Source organism: Camelus bactrianus, chromosome 7 (genome assembly GCF_048773025.1).
Source record: "Camelus bactrianus isolate YW-2024 breed Bactrian camel chromosome 7, ASM4877302v1, whole genome shotgun sequence".
NCBI classification, from domain to species: Eukaryota; Metazoa; Chordata; class Mammalia; order Artiodactyla; family Camelidae; genus Camelus; species Camelus bactrianus.
Window position 1 is genome coordinate 73,712,908 of NC_133545.1, and position 17,537 is coordinate 73,730,444.

General features: G+C 42.3%; 1 protein-coding gene across 7 annotated transcripts in view; it reads left to right on the plus strand.

The window, feature by feature from the left end:
- The window catches only part of MAGI2 (membrane associated guanylate kinase, WW and PDZ domain containing 2), a 1,118,509-nt gene that overhangs the window by 1,054,341 nt on the left and 46,631 nt on the right, over positions 1 to 17,537 (plus strand). For all 7 annotated transcript variants that reach the window (XM_074367572.1, XM_074367574.1, XM_074367573.1 and 4 more), the window contains one exon: positions 14,838 to 14,976. In XM_074367572.1, coding sequence (XP_074223673.1) covers positions 14,838 to 14,976 — 139 coding nt within the window. The remainder of the gene's footprint in view (positions 1 to 14,837; positions 14,977 to 17,537) is intronic.

The window sequence follows — 17,537 nt, forward strand, 5'->3', positions numbered from 1 at the left end:
GAAACTCTCTAGCCATAAGATTTTCTTTTTTATAGCAAAAAGTTTGAAGAAAATGTCACACAATATTAACTTAATTGGTTGGGGAGTACAAGGATGGAAATTTTATTACTCTCAACTCTTAAATATTTTTAAATAGTACATAATTTAAATAAAAACAAAAGACAATTTTCATCATAAATGTATTAATTGGAGAAGGATTCTCAAAAAGTCAAGTGTGACCTGCACTCTACCCACAGATCTATGAGTGTACAAGTCATCTCAGACAAGTAGTTATCAGTCCTAAATTTAAAACTCTGTGGGTGGGCAAACTTTTTCTATAAAGGACCAAGGAGTAAATATTTTTGGCTTTATGTACCATTCAGTCCTCAACATAGCTACTCAGCTCTACTATATAAGTACAAAAGCAGTCATAGGCAATATGTAAATGAATGAATATGACTGTGTTCCAATAAAATATTACTTAAAAAAACAAGCAGTGGCCTGGATTTGGCCAGAGGGCCAAGTTTACCAACTCCTACTCTAAACTCATAAAGCTCCAAATTCCAAACATTACCTCGTAGTCCAGAATATAACCCCAATCTTTAGTATTTTATATATGCAAGTATAAAGTCAGTTTGAAAGTTTCCTATTGAATAAAACTTAACCTAACTAATATTTATTAAATGTTTCCCATGTCGCAGGCACTATGCTAAATTTACATGCCTTTCTCATAGGATCTTGTCAGCAATCTTATGAGATAGACACCATGATCATCCCCATTTTCAGATGAGGAAACTGGGACTTAAAGAGGTTAAATGACTTGCCTAACATCTCTGAGTTAATAAGTGATGTTAGTCATAAGACACAAACCCCAGGTTCCCAATCCCGCCGAAGCCCATGCTGTTAATCACACTGCTGCTCTGTCTCCCTCTACCATGTCCATCATGCCTTCACAACGTAAACCATCTGATGTGAAAAATCAAGACATGGATCAAAATAAATAAAACCTGGCATATTAGATTCTAATAATTAACACATATTAGGCACATTTTAGTCAATAACCCATTTCTTTTAGAAACTTAGCTAATAAAGACTTAAAAAATACATGGAAATGAAGTCACTTTTCAATTACCTAGAGTGTGGATGAGTAAGTGTAATTAATAGACAATCCACAACTTCATCAATCTCCCTATTTTTGTTCTGTTATTCCTCTCTTTGTGGTATGATGATGTAAGATCCTAGCTTGGGTCTTTCCAATTTTCTAAGAAATGGTGACTCAGACCACAACTGAAGATAAAAGACTAAGTCCCCTACACTGCATTTAGAGAATCACCAACAGTGACTGGTGGGGATTGCTGGAGGAGCTGCTAGTTCATGAAACCAGCTCTACTTACTTGTCTTTCCCTACACTCTCCAGTGCCGAGTAGAAGAGCTCTTATTGGGAGAAAACAATTTGTGAAGCATTTATCATCCCTTCTCCCTACCCCACCTGCCCTGAGGGAAAAAGTATTAGACTTGTCCTGTTGCCTTCCTTCAGGATTGGGGATGCTTGAACCACCTTTGCCCTCTACCCCATGGGAGACCCACGTTTGTTTCTTGCTTTAAAGTGGAGCTTTTGAATCAGTAGAGACCTGATAAGCTGGAGAAGGGGGGAAAAAAGAAGAAAGATAAAAAGCAAAGAGGGGAAGCTCTAGGGCAGCCTGCACTCCCACTAGTTCCTATAGGCTGAGAGGACCCTATGGAAGGTGATTTGAGGCTTAAGCCATCTTTCTGGAGGGATATTTTCTGGACAAAGGGACCCCTGCTGAAGGAGGCTGTAGGTTGTATTATTCATAGTGGAGGAAAGGAATGCCAAATGGAAAAGGAAGGGATCAACATATGTGTCTCATAACATGGAGAGGAAACCTCACATCAGGTCTTCCAAAGAAGTGACCCAAAACATCCTTAGAAGAGAGACAGCATTTGGATGCCCATGAATTTAAATTCTCTGAGGTCAGAAATCATGTCTTTCTTGATCTCCACCATATCCCCAGCACCTCGAACACTCCATGGTCCAAAGTGAACACTCAACTAAGATCTGCCACACAGAGAACAGAAACAAAAAGAGCAGAGCAGATCTGCCACCAGCTATTCTTGTTAACTCAAGAGAACATTGCTCTCTTACATTGCCTTGCTGGCAGAGCTTCTCTCGCAGACTGCAGAGGTGAGGAGGAAGAGCAGGGGATGGGGAGAGCAGATGGCGGAGAGCAAGATCCTTTCCCTGCTTAAGTAGCTCAAGCCTTCAGCCTGGTCTGCAGTGGGGCAGGGGTAGGGGAAGCCCTTAATTGAGGGTCAGGTTGCAGTGCTAACTGTACTATGTATTTTTAATAGCTGAAAGTGCTGAAAAATAATGGAATTGGAATACTACCCATCAGGAAAGGGGGAAGGGTGTCAACAGAGCACAGCTGGTAGCAGTTATTGGCAAAACAAATCACACATTTATACCTCAGTGACTAGAAACACTTCGAACAAGTTACATTAATAATGTGATATCCTTGGAAAACAGAGGTGATTAGACAATAAGGATTCTACATCAGAACAAGTCTGTGGAATTGTTTTTCTAGGAATGGTGATGAATTTGAAAGTTTCCATTCACGCATTTATACTCAATCTTTTTGATGACAAGGGGCCGATAGTTGTAAAATGACTAGGCAGTATCGCACCAAAAGCAATGCAGGAAGGGTCAGCTTCCAAAAGTAGCACCATGATGATGAACTCGGGCATGTTTGAGGGACTGTCACCAAGAGATATCCAACGATTACTATATAGAAAGTGCAAAAAACTGAATGGAGGTGGTGATGAGGGTCATAATCTAAAGCAGGAGCCATCGACAAAAAAAAAAAACCCAAAAAACAAAATACACCCAAGGAAGTGGAAGACAGGACCAGAGAAAGCATCATGAAGCAGATCTAAGTCATTCTTGAATGCCCAGCCACACAGTCTTAAAGGAACTGTCCAGCCTAAATGAAGGAGTACAGTGTGGGACAGCAGAAGCTATGTAAGCATGCAAAGATTATCTTGCTATCTTGGTACCAATGTCACTCACTAGGCATTATTCATAAGTTAATCAGCTCCTAGTGTATATTAAAAAACTGAATTTTATTTCCCAAAGTTAATTTGAATTTTTCTTTATTTTCTCTAGGTCACAGAGACTATGTTTGCTTTGTTTATTTGTTTGAGAATTAAATGAGATCATGCTTCTAACATACCTAGAAAGTATCTGGTGTAAAACTATGTTCAGTAAGTGCTAATTACTGTGAAGGGTCCATTTTTTCATCTGAGTGGTTCACAACTGTGTTAACAAGATCTTGGGTAATTAATTGAGAGTTTAGTATATTTAGTATACAGAAAGAAATCTTAAGGCACGTACATAGTAGCATAAGTGTGAATGTTCACACAGAGAACTGAAAATAATTTGAGTCTACTTAAGATGCGTGATAAGAGTAATACCACTTTACTTGCCTTTTTCAAAATAATTAATTATGAAACTTACTAAGTAGCAGCAAGTGGTGCCCTGTGCTCTGATGATGAAGAGTGTTTCATATATCTGATTCCAACTGCAGTCAGTTCTGAGGACTTCACATCAAATTGCATTTATTTTCTCCGCTTAATATTCTATGCATTTCATTGGATGCTGGGGTCATTTTTCGAGAATTTGGTAAAGGAGTAGAGGGAGCGAAATGACCATGAATGAAGATTATGAGTAGGAAAGTCTCATTTTGAAAATGGTTGATTCGCCAGGGGATGTACGTGGAATTCTGATAAAAGCCAAAGTTACATTGATCAGACAGTTATTAACCTAAACTGCAAAGTGGGGAGAGTTCAAAAAGTGTATTGCGAAGCTACAGTAAACCAGAGGCTTTTTATTCTGGTGATTTAGGAAAGGTTTACATTTTTATTTCCAGTTAACCTATCAATAGTGATGTCACTTAAATATTCCTAAGGAATATTATCTCGTCATTATTGCCAGAAAACATGCTGCCCAATTTCATAGCTCAGCTGTTCTCATGCATGGATGGACAATCTGAATTAACTTGAACAGAAACAAGATTTCTAGACACTAGGCTACTATCCTAGTTGTAAAATTTAAGTAATTAATATGTGTCTTTAAATAGTAAAAAAATAAAGTGGATAATGTTTATTTTGTGCATCAAAATGATAGTGATACAAAGCTACTCTCTTTATTCAGTGTTAGTATAGCAGTAGAAAAATTACTGTAATCCACACATTCATTAGCAGTATAATTGAATATGGTGGCACTGAGTAAGAGGGCGGTCTTAAAATTAAGCTATTAGAGAAAGACTATTTTCAATATGACCAAAGATAGTCGACCCCAGGGACGTGAGTTTTTCTGCTGTGTATACATATTCCTTATGCATATTAAAATCGCGCCCAACAACCTCCATTATTCTGTTGATCTGAAAATTTGATTGTATAAAAATAACATTTATTCGTAGAGAAAGTAGCTGAAGTGACCAGGGAAGTTTAGAACCATAAAGTACTCACCAGATTTATTCACAGTTATAGGTGTTCCCATTACACCTTTAATCAGACTTCTTTCTCATCCTTTTCATGCTTGAATGAACGTGGACTTCAGAGCAGTTTGTGACACATGGTTATGTGTATATTTTTATACAGTAGCCCAGAGGTTAATAATAAAGCACAAACATCTTCAGTAGTTTCTTGTTCCTTAGAAGGCACGTTTAACTGTGAACTGAGTAAAAACCACTGTCGTGCCTTTCTTTCCGCCTCGACAGCGCTGAAGCAGCCTCTGGAAGGGCAAGGGGCTCTGGGTTTGGGAATTAGGGAACCTGCATCTTGTCTTGTGATGTCCACTTAGAAGCTGTGTGGCCTTTCACAAAACCCTATTCCTCCCTGAAGCTCGGGGTCCTCGCCTTAAAGTTAGGGTAGTAGAAACCGGAGATAAAAAGATGAATAAAATAGGCTCCTGGCCCTCAGTGGCCCTGTGTAGGATTTAGTGTGTACAGTGGGTACATTGTCAGCAACTGTTTCCTTTATTTACTTCACCCCCAGATCAATCAATCAGCCAGTCATTCTTTCTCTTGCCCACCCTCCCTTGCGCGCGCACGTGCTCTCTTGCTCTCGCTCTTTCTCTCTCTCTCTCACACACACACACACACAGAGACAACACACACCCCAGTCAGTACTGTGCTAGGTGCTACAGAGGATGTTGTCGAAGTGTAACTCATGACCTCTGTGCTCAGACTGTACTTTGGCAGTATAATTTCAAGTTCTATATGAGTTTATTTGCCAGGGCTTCTCACAGGACTCAGTACAGAAATGAATGTGTCTACTTTCAGTCAGTTATGCCAACACAGGCACAGGTATGTCAGAAAGAAAAGAGATGCCTCCACCTTGTGGCTGGGTCTTCCTCACCTGGTCCCTGCTCTCTGTAAGCTTACTTTTCATGGCAAGTAGAAGACTGTGTTGTTTTTACTTTTATATACTTTTTCGCTTTCATATTTTAACAGGTATTAAGGACTTCTTTTTAGCCCTTGTTCTCTTGGAACTCAAGGTTAGCCTTGGCCGACATGAAGTAGATGGCATTCATTCATTCATTTAAAAATGTTAATGAAGCTCTTATTTTGTGCTTGACTAGTCAACAGTGGAAAAAAAGTCGTGAGCAAGACACAGATCTGCTCTTCAAGACAACACCCCAAGGCCCCCATCTCTCAGACTCCCACACCCCCTCACCTCCCTGCAAAAAGACTCCCCTTCTCCCACTAATCATTTTATACTTCACACAGTAACAGTTTCTGTCCCCACTACAAGTAAATTTTTATCATCTATTATTTTTAAGGCAGAGTGTTAGCTCTTAATAGAAGGTACAAAGACACAATCTCTCTTTCCAGGATTATAATTTAATAGGTGCAGAAATGGGGGTGGGGAGAGTAAATACACAAATGGTTAGAATTAGAGGCGGGAAGCAGTTAGTGCTGAAAGAGAGGCATGGCCCACGTGCAGGGAACACTTAGAGAAAGGAGGTGAAATCTCCCCTGGAGGGACCAGCGACACTTCATGGGGAGCTGAGGGGAGCCTAGAGGAATGGGCACGGTTACAAGATGAGACTGGAGGCCTCGGGGAGGGTGGCAGGAGTAACTAGCAGAAGTGATGGAGGGAGCAGAACTGCAGGGCCAGGAGCATCAGCGAAGAGCAGAGGAGTGCAAAGCGGACCAGGTTAAACCCAAGAGAAGGCTGGGGTTGAGTTGGAAGCTTGTGGGCACAAGGTCATGAACCACCTTCACACCATGTGAGAGAGTTTGGATTCTTTTCAAGAAGTTTGAGGAGGGAGAGTAGGTGTTTGAAGAAGAGAGACACCAAAGCAGAGGTGAGATTTAATAGATGATTGTGGCAGCCCTGTGGACCAAAAGAAGAGAGAGAGGGTGAATGGAGAATGGAGGCAAGAGAAATGGGAAGTGACAGGCTGGAGGTACAGTGGGAGTAGAATTGATGGGGCTTGGACGCTGACTGGGTGAAAAGGCAGCTCTGAAATCTTTAGCAATTTTAAGAAGCAGTTTCAACTCAGTAACCCTGATGCCACTTGTCTTTCTATAACAATATCTTAAGAAACTATCTGTATAAAAATGAAATATTGAAACAAAGGTTTCCAAGGATGGCTTCTCCAATGTGGGCAAGGTTACCACTACCTGATTTTTATGCCCTGTTCTTGAATGATTTCTTAAAGCCTTTGTCTTAGTCCACTCAGGCTGCTGTAACAAAATACCACTGAGCAGCTTATAAACAACAGAAATGTGTTTCTCACAGTTTTGGAGGCTGGAAGTCCAAGACCAAGTCACCAGCATATTCAGTGTCTGGTGAGAGCCCACTTCCTGGTCCTGTGTCCTTACAAGGTGGAAAGGACAAGGGAGTTCTCTGGGGTCTCTTATGTAAGAGCGCTAATCACCTCCCAAAGACCCCGCCTCCAAATACCATCACTTTGGAGGTTAGGATCTCAACCTGTGAATTTGGGTAGGGGGGATACAAATATTCAGACCACAGCAGCTGTCATATATCATGTTCATTCATTGTTTTCAAATCTGTCCCCATCCCACACCCACCCCACCCCAGGTTAATGCTTCTTTGGTTCTGCCTCCTCCCAGATCCATTCTCTTTCTTCCTCTCCTCATTCTGTATCCTGGAGGACTGATTACTGTGTCTGCATCACCCAAACTCTCTTAGCCTCTGGTTTCCTGTTGCATTTGTCTGATGAGAAGCACCAGCAGGTGCTCAGAGGGCAAGAAGAGAGAAAGCATGTTAGTTTTCTATTCATGCTTTAACAAATTACCACCAAGCTAGTGGCTTAAAACAACAGATATTTATTACCTTACAATTCTGGAGTTCACAATTACAAATCAGTTTCAGTGGGTTAAAATACACTTGTCTTACCAAGAGTTCTGGTTCCTTCTGTAGGGTCTAGGAGATAATCACTTCCTTGCCTTTTCCAGCTTCTGGAGCCACATACATTCCTTGACTTGTAGCCCCTTCCTCCACCTTCAACATCAGCAACAGAGCATCTTCCTTCATCTCTATCCTGAAATCTCTCTCTCGGACTCTGACCCTGGTGATTACATAGGGCCCACCCAGATACTGTGGGATAACCTTCCCATCTCAAGATCCTTAACTTACTCACATCTGCAGAGTCCTTTTTGCCATGCAAAGTAACATAGTCACAGATCGCAGGGCCTAGATGTGGATGTCTTTTGCAGGGATGTTATTCTCTGTGCCACAGTGAGGTTGGGGTATTTCTCACTCCTGTTGCTCCTGCCTCAGTGCTCTGGGCCCATCTTTCCTCTACAACTACAGCTCCAGCCAGACGGCTGTTCTTTCATGGTTCCAGCTCTCACTAGGCTTCTGTAACTGTCTGTCTTACCCCAGGGTCTTCCAGACCACAGGTGGTAACCACATCTACCATAGTCATCCTTTAGTGCCTCAACAGACCTCTTTGCTTGTCTTAACCCTGCCCACACCTCTGAAATAGTTCCATCATTAAATTATCTTCAGAATTCCCACTGACTGATACACCCATCTGGGTATACCTTTCACTCTAATTCACATAGTTAACGTATGTGCGTATACACACACACCCACCCACCCACCCAGTAAATGTAAAGGCAGGTTGCAAGTAGGTTGGCTTCAGGGAAACAAGGAGTGGTTATCTCGTGCCAGTATAGTAGTCATCGCACAAAGACCAACACTTGCATCTGGAAAATAAATCTATCTGATTAGATAAATATGCAGAATAATAATCCCTCATTTACTCTCAATTACATCCAAGGAAGAGAAATCATAGCCTGTGTGGAGTCCACAATGGAAAGTTTTCATTTTGATTTGCTTTTGTTTATTTTTCAATCAACTAGGGAAACTGACTTCCTGACCTAACATAAGTGATTTCTGAGCAAATGAATAAGCCACTAGATGAAGTGCCAGTGATAGCTTTCTGTTCTTGCTCAGGCGGATAATTTTAAGATATTTCCCTAGTCTCCTCTTCTCTCTTGAGCAGTCAAACCGGCATATAAAGACGGAATTGTTGGTGCTTATTTTTTCCTTTGTAGAAAATATTTTGCTTCAACCAGCTTGTCTTTAAAATCTTCCTTGCGTTCCTGTCAGTCGCTGTGCTCTCGCTCATCCCTCTGTCCTAGTCCGGGGTTTGGATTATCTATCTGCCCAGCATTCAAGGAGGTTCTTTTCCTAAGAACTATTTATCAAAATCAGAGAATGAAAAAGACCATTAACATCCTGTTAGAATTCCTAAAAGGCAGTATTTATCAAACCAGCAGAAGATGTTTCGAGCTTTTAACCTCTCGGTGTTAATTTTGGAAAACCATTTGCCTCATCTCTCCACTAAAAACACTTTCAGCAGCTCAGCTGCTTCTCTACTAGAGTCACTGTGTGGGAAGCTCACCACTAGGTTTCATTTTTTTCTCTCTTCTACCATCATAATGACCATGATGATGGTCATGATACTACAATTAATAATGAAAGATTATATTTGGATAGTTTAGCATTTACAAGGCATTTACATAAAGTTTATATTATTTGGTTGTGGTCAGGTCTGGTTGACATATAATCATGAAACCAAATATAACACTTTTTATACTTCTTGCCTAAATTTGGTTTGAACAATAGGGAGCATAGAGTCAAAAAACAGCTTCTGAAAACCTCCTCCTTTCAATTGTTAAACCATCTGTTGAACAAATACATATGGGTATCTCCTGTGCCCTTGGAGGGAGTCCCTGCCCTTGGGAGGCTTACAATGCTGTAATAGGCAGAGGCCAAGAAGGTCGTCCCTTGGTACCCATGGGGGTTGGTACCAGGACCCCTACAGATACCAGAATTCAAGGATGCTCAAGTCCCTTATATAAAATGGTGTAGTATTTGCATATAAGTTACTTACATATAATGTATTTTGTGTATATTCTGTATATGAAATATATTTGCACATAAACTACTTAAATGTGACTATACTTTGTCTTCTTGTAATACCTAATACAACATAAATGCTATGTAAGTAGTTGTAAATACAATGTAAATGCTATGTAAATAGTTGCCAAGTGTGGCAAACTCAAGTTCTGGTTTTTGGAACTTTCTGGAATTTTGGCGGGGGGAGTATTTTTGATCCATGGTTAGTTGAATCCGCAGATTCTGAACCCCTGGAAATGGAGGGCCAACTGTATTTTAAACGAAATGCTAAGGAAAGGCGCCCAGCCCAGACTAGTGGGATCATGGAGAGGCTTCCTGGATGCCGGCATCCCTGACGTTTGTCCTAAGGGATGAATGGGATTTAGCTATTTGAACTGGGGGAGGGCAGATTGTAGACAAGGGGAAGCGTGTACGAAGGCACAGAAAGAGAACTGCTCCACATGCTTTAGAATACTTTAGGGTAGGAGATGATCCCCCGGGAAACATGAACAGAGCAGGGGAAGGGGTACCTGAAAAAGGGAACATCATCACCAGTTAGATGCCCTAGGAGAGTGAGATTTAGAAAAAGAGCAATCTGATAAAATTCCCTGTATGAGATTAGTGTTGGTTATATTTCACAAGGAAAAAGCAAAGTTTTGGTGAGAAAAATACCACATTATGATTTAGAGCTGACTTCCACAACTGGGCTACTGCGTCATCTTTCAGTTTCACATATATTTCCATGTTTTAATTTGGAGGATTTTTAAAGTAAGAATGAGAAAGGGAAGCCCCTGAATAAAGATCTCCCCCTGAATCTCCATCAGAGTGGCCCCCTGATTTGGATGAGCAGTCAAGGCACCAAGTCGAAGACTGAACTTTTTTTAACCTGTGACTAAATATTTCTAAAGGGTAAATACACAAATAAGAAAAATAGAATAAGGTCCACCACCTACATCTCAGGACTCTGCAGCCTGTAACTTCCTATTTTCCTCCTGTTCCCCTCACCTTGATGACCCTTCCAAGCAGATATGTGCTCAGGTACAACCTTGATTAAGGACCTTTCTGTAAATGCACAAGGGCTCCTTCACTATTTGGATGAAGTTCCTTTAAAGATGTTGGAACATTCCTTTTTAAGTAATTACTGTCTAGAACATAGGATAGAGTCTCAGATTTCAACATATAAATTTACTGAAGCAAATAAAATTTCAGTGCCCTCAAACCTGTATTTCAATTTCCAGTGAGGTTAGAAGTTCTTTCTAGAAAAGCCTGCTGATTTGATGGGCCCCTGTGCCTTGCTGGGGCAGTCGTGCACAGCAGTTTATAACAAGAGTCAGGTACTGCATCAGACACTTGGATCCCACCTAATTCAATCACCAGTCTCATGGAGGACTTGGGGAAGCTGACCGAAACACTCAGTGTAACCCCTTGGAAAAGATTTTTACTATAATGGTTATTAAATAATATAGTTATTAAATAACAGAGGTTAATTGTGAAATGGTGTTAGCTGTGAAAATATAATATTAAAGGTCACTATAAAGTTGAAAATCAGCCTGTCCTTTGCTCCATCAGGGCCATTATGGCTCCAGTGTCCTCTTGTCAGAGCAGCCAGTTATGATGTATATAGCAGGTGGAAGCAAAGACCCTGATTCTGATTTTGCTTTTCTGATTTCAGACTCAGCCTCCCTCCTCTTTCTCTTGATCCTTTAGCATTTATTTCCTATAACAATAACATACCTGTCTCTAACAGTTTCTGTAGGTCACACCATTACTGAAACCTCATTTGGTCTCCTGTAAGAGCTACTGAAATTATTATGATTTGGCTGCAAGTGCCTGAGGCAGTAGTTCAAGAAAGCTTCAAGGTGTGCCGACGTGCACGAAAGCTGAACTTTTTATGTCAAGAAAACGAAGACAGTTACTGTAACTGAAAAGCAAACCTAGCATTCATGTACTTGGCCGTGATTACCCGGGGGGCTGCTTGTCAGGAATGGGGACAGGTACAGATGACACAAATGCAGTAGGAACGTTCCCTGCCCAGGAGGAGTCTGGAGTCAGGGGGAGAAACTAGCCTGTAAGGGAGGAATTATGACGAAGCTAACCTGTGACCTCGGACTATAGCCACACAGATGGTCCACAGCTGAGCCTTTCATGAGGCAAAGAATAGAGACATTGATGTTTGTTAGCATAAAATGGTAAAGAAGTTCAATCCTCACACCGAATTAGAATCCAGGATTACTTCAGTCATTTATAATCATGCGAAACAGGTTTATGTGATGCAGGCGTGGTGAGACGGCAATTAACTGAGTGTGACCAGCCAGCCATGTCTGTGAAAATATCCAGGCAAGCCTTGAGCAGAAACTGCCACGACTCAGGGCTGAAAGTCAGTCCAGGATTAATATAGTCCTTATAAAGATTTAGTTGAGCCAAACCAAATACTTTCTACATGACTGTACTACCAAAATGCATACAACGCAGAGTTAACATTTTTCTCTTAGAACCTGAACTATTAAACTATTTAAGAAATACTGAAACTTTTACCTTTACTTGCCTTGGCTTTCCAATGAGAAGAGAAGTTTTACCTGCAAAGCCTCAAGACAAGTTCAAGGATTTGGTAATAGTTTTGTTAAAGAAAAATCTGCCAAGATATGAACAGAAATGTATGAACAGAAATGCAGAACTGTTAGGCTGGGCCAAGAAATAGCAGTCTTAGCTCTTGCCTCTAAGACATTGCTATAAGGTTGTCAGTTGCTCCAGGGGGACTGGAGATAAAAGGATTTCTAACATAGGGGAAAAAATGAATGCCTATAATTCACTTTACATCCTTTGGTTAGTTTCCTGCATTTGACATCTCCTTGCACTGCTCAAAGCAATGCATGCATGCGTTCCTGAACTACTTCTGCCTGGTTTGGGTCCCTTTCTCTCTCTCAATCTTCTCCCCCGCCCCCGTGCCCCTACCCCTCCTCTCCTCCCACATCTCTGTCTCAGTTGTAACTAGAACTTGGTATCTTAAAAATTCTTCAAGAAGCAGTGGAGGAGATCTTGAAAGTCTTGTTTTTAGTCAGGTAGCTCAGTTGTAGGTAGTTACGTGGCATAGGGAGTATGGCAAGAGAAGATGCATCAGAGTCACAACTGGTCTTTTCCTTCATCCCTGAAAGGGCTGCACATTTGCCATTGGTTCTGTCATATTAACTCCCTCAAATGGTTCACCTGTGATGTAGGAAAGGGACTCTTCAGCTGGCTGCCCCACGGCAGCTGCAGGAAGTCAGACAATGTCGGAAGGTAACAAAAGAACCTCCTCTTCCCCTAACAACTCCATTTTCTTATTCATTTGGGTGCTCAGAGGATGAAAGTGAAAGGAATCAAATCCCCGGTTTATTTAGGGAGCTCCCTGTAGAGTGACTATGTATAATACTGACATTGGAATGAAAGGGAAAAGTAAACCTTTTTCCCATTTATGTTGTTCCACAAGAAGAGATGGGAGTCTTGCGGCTGGGCCTGGACTGTGTCTGTTACCACTGACACTAGGTCCAAATGAGTTGCCCCACTTTTGCAATCTGCCCAGAATCCCTGTAGATTCAGATGCATGATGGTAGTAACATTTCCACCTTACTGCCTGATCAGCATCCCTGCAGAAAATTTTTTTCTGAATTTGTTAAGATGTTGGACTGTTTCCGAACTTCATGGCTTCCAGTGAGGCAGGAAATCAGAAGGGCTGGGGTGAATGGTGGAACCAGCATTAGGAGTTGAGAAGACAAACTGCTTTGGGAGAAAGATGATACACCCGGTCTGCTGGTGTCGAGCTAGGGCTGCCCATGGGGCATCATGGTGAGGGTGTTTAGTAATCACTCGGGTATGTGAGTCTGAAGAGAGTAGCCAGGAATAAAGACTCTATTATACAACTTCACTGGAACTTTTTTTACTTCTCCAGTTTGAAACCTCCAGGTGCCTTGAGGTTTCAGTCCTAGGTGAGGAATGCTGGGAGGGGGTCATTGGTCCCACTTCTGCCGCTGTCTTGGATACGAGGCCACAGGCTAGGGATGGACTTCAGGCTGTGCCTGTTACATCCTGGGAAAGGAGACAGTTAAGGAGACCTGGAAAAAAATGGTGCCAGCATTGGCCCCAAAACAGAGTCCTGTCTTTTGTGTCTTCTGTGAAATATGGAAGTCATGCCAGTGAAGCCAACCTCTTCCACTGCCTTAAAATCCTACTTCCCAAGGCCACCAAGCACGCAAAGGGTGAAGTCTTTACCTTCATTACATTGGAATCCTTGCCCCTTAGAGAATCCTTTTTAGATAGAGATGTCACTTCCTTGCTGCAGTAAACATGTGTTTGTTCTCCACTCCCCCCACCCCACTCCCCAACTTTGGGGGAAGGGGCATATTGCTCTTGTTCTTGCCCAGCAAGCAATGCCCACCTTGATATGTTCTCTTACAGGGAGTTTATTGCAATTCTGTCTGCATTATCAAGTTTAGGCTGAGATCTGCTTTGTTTCAGGGACCCTACTAAAAGAGCATTTTTGCATAGCAATTCATTATGCTTTTTTCTGGCTAATTTGTCTTAAGTGACTTGCACTGAAATGAAGAATATTTTAATTCAAGGTTTCCTGACAGTAATGGTGCTGTGGGAGTTACATGATTTGCTCATGGTTGAACCTCTTTTATTCCAAATGTCTATTTGCAAAGGCTAAATGGGGATTGCTTATGGAACCCAGGCATTTCCAACACTTCAAGAGAGATTGGTATTTAACCAGTTTCTGGCAGTCAGGTGTGAGCATGGCAAAGATTTAGCAAGGGCATTAGTCATGTGTGGAGAATGGAGGAACTCATTTTTAATTCAAAGGACTGTGATAGAAAATTTATCATCAAACTTGGATATCAACCAGCCACAATATCACACTATCACCCAGGGAAATTTAAATGATGCATAACAAAAAATTCTCAGAAAGCCCCCAAACCAGTCATTCCATCCAACACGCTAAATTAGATGCTACGCTAAGCCCAAAGCTGGTCCTGTGTTCAGTGAAAAGACCTTAAAATATTTACTGCTTGATTCAGAGCACAGGTGCTAGCTTATTTTGAATTGCAATGTCAAATATATTCCCTAATTTTTAAAAGAAAATCCTCTAAATAGTTTAGCTGTAGCCTCTGCCATGCTGGCTAAATATAAGTGACATATCATCACAACCTCCATGGTCCAATATTTGAATTTCTATAAAGATAAAGTGTGATGGTCAGATTCAGGATGCAGCCAGGGGATTAGCCTTTTCTAAAAAGGAGCAGACTGCAGCCAAAGTGTTCAGATGCTATCTGGAACCTGGTCGTCTATGGATGCTTCTCTAGTCTGTTGGAAATACTACTTGAGTAAAACCATCTTTGCCTGATTTGACATTTCTTTAATTACAGGTAGGAGATCAGATCATTGAAATCAATGGGGAGAGCACAAGAGACATGACACACGCCAGAGCGATAGAGCTCATCAAATCGGGAGGAAGGAGAGTGAGGCTGTTGCTGAAGCGCGGGACGGGTCAGGTCCCAGAGTACGGTACGTTTCACGTTTTGATTCCCCCTTTTCTGTTTCTTCTGTGCACTGTACATGCCTGTGCTTATTTATAAAGCTACATCAGTTCTCTAATTCTACAGAAATGTATATTTAGTGGTCAAAAGACTTCTACATACACGTATGTATATTTAAGCACAAGTGTAGATATGTGTGTGAGTTTTCTTTTGTTCCCTTATTTCAGTAATGTTGAAAATTGCAAATATAGGACCTTTCAGGGCATCTCTGAGTGTGCTGGGAGATCGAGCCATGTGTATACATTTGACTTTTGTCATTTGACTGATAGTCCTCTGTTCATTTGAGTCCACAGTAACATATCAGTAATTTCCTAAGGTGGCTGATGCATCAGACTATCCAGTGGGGCATGTAACTGGGGCCAGGGGACAAACAAGACCAGGCCCTCCAGGTGTGAAGATTAAAATACAAACTTCAGTCCATGCAGTGGTTGCACTTCCTTGGCATTTAGGGATATTCCAAAAATCTCATGTTGTGTATCTAGATGCTTTTGAGGAAGGCTTCAAAGTACATTTGAAGTCATAGATTTGCCTTTAGAAGTCTTTAGTGCTCTTGTTTTGAAATAGCGCCCTTAAGGGACTGCTGACATCATTTCTCTAGTATATCAGAAACTGCTGTGCGGTCATTACATGAAAAGCAAAGAAACCTGAGCTGGTCTTTAATCTCTGGGAGTATCGGAGGGACAGACACAGACAGACAGACATCAGTAAAGAGTAGCACAGGTAATACTTGTCGAGATTAGGGAAATAGAATCTAACTGCTGATCTGAATAAGCAGCTCAAATTGTTGATGTAGATAAAATTAACTCATTTTCACCCCTCCATTCTCCACCTCCCCAAAATCTAAATAGTGCTTTTTCCTCTCAAAACTACGCTTTCTGCCTAAGTTACCTAACTGACTGAACATTTCCTTTATTTAGCAGGGCAGATATAATCCGGCATTTAGTTGAAATATCTGAATTCAGAGGCCCTCAAATACCATATGTTTCCAGGGTCTTGAACAACCCAAAGCCTACAGGAAGGGCTGGCAGGCCCTCACAGTAAGAGTAGGAAAGCGTTAGAAGTTTCTGTAGGGCTGGCTCTTATGCCCGAGGAAGTATTTCATCTCAGCTTCCCATCCTTAATACTTGGATCTAATAAAATATTTTTAATTATTAATTAGCAATAAGCACAGGCCTGAGCCTGTTAAATGGCACTGGCATTAATCCCTTTGTTAAGAATCTTTTCCTGGAGGACATTCCTCTGCCGACTTGTTTTGTCTGTCTTTCTCTTTGTGTTTTTAGATGGGCTAGTTACAGTCCTCGGCCTTGGAGAAGTGGCCCTCTGTGGGAGACGTCCTGTGTGTCCCGACTGTACCCTCCTCTCTTGTCACCCAAGGGGCAGGGTCGGGCTGGTCCCAGTGTAGAGTCTCGCCTGTGTTTGTGGATCCCTTCCCCAGGCTTGGGACTGTTGTTTTCTTATTTCTGGTATCTGCCCCCTGGTGGATGAGGCTGGGTAGAGGCTTTTGTAGGTTTCCTGGCAGGAGGGGTTGGTGTCTGCCCACTACTGGGTGAGGCTTGTCCTGGACCTCTGGTGGGTAGGGCCCTACCTAGAGGCATTTTTCGGCTCAGGAAGTGTTGCTGATGGGTGAGGCTGTGTTTCCACCCAGTATGTTGTTTGGCCTGAGGGTTCCCAGCCCCTAAGCATACAGGCTGTTGGGTGGGGCTGGGTCTTGGTGTTATTAATCCAATCGAATGTCAGCCTCCAGGGAAGCTCAAGTAGATGAACACTCCCAGAATGTCCATCTCCAGCTTCTGTGTCCCCTGGGTGAGCAGCAGCAGCCCCCTAACTCCCCAGGAGAACTTCCAAAACCAGCAGGCTGGTCTCGCCCAGGCTCCTATGCAATCACTGTCTCTGCCCCTGGACCTGGTGCACTCGAGATCCCATGCGCACCTCTCAAGAGAGTTAAGTCTCTTGTCTCCCCCAGTCCTGTAGGGCTCCTGGAGTTAAGCCCCACTGGCCTTCAAAACCAGATGTCCTGGGGTCTCCTTCTCCCACTGCCGGAACCCTGGTCTGGGGAGCCTGATGTGGGGCTCAGAACTCTTCACGCCCGTGGGAGCGCCTCTGTGACTTCATTGTTCTTTAGCTTGTGGGTTGCCCACCCAGAGAATGTGGGGTCCAACTATATCGTGAACACACTCCTCTTACCATACTGTTGTGGTTCTGTCTCAATGTTTCCAGTTGAAGCAGATCCTTTTTGCTAGACTCCAGTCTTTTTTCTCGATGGCTGTTCAGAAGTCTGTTGTGGTTTTGTTGCAGTTGCAAGGAGAGGCGAGTTCATGGTGCTACTGCTCCGCCATCTTGATTCCTTTTTCTTTTCCTCTCCGCTTCGTTTCCCTTGCTCACAGGGTACCGTGTGCAGAGGCCTCACACCTGAGATTTCTGACCAGAGTTCCTCAAGGAGGAGCTGCAGCCTGACCCCTCAGCACGCAGCTCTTCCTCTTTGTAAAGAATCTGAACTTTTGAAACAGAATAATGTTTTGCAGCCTAGAG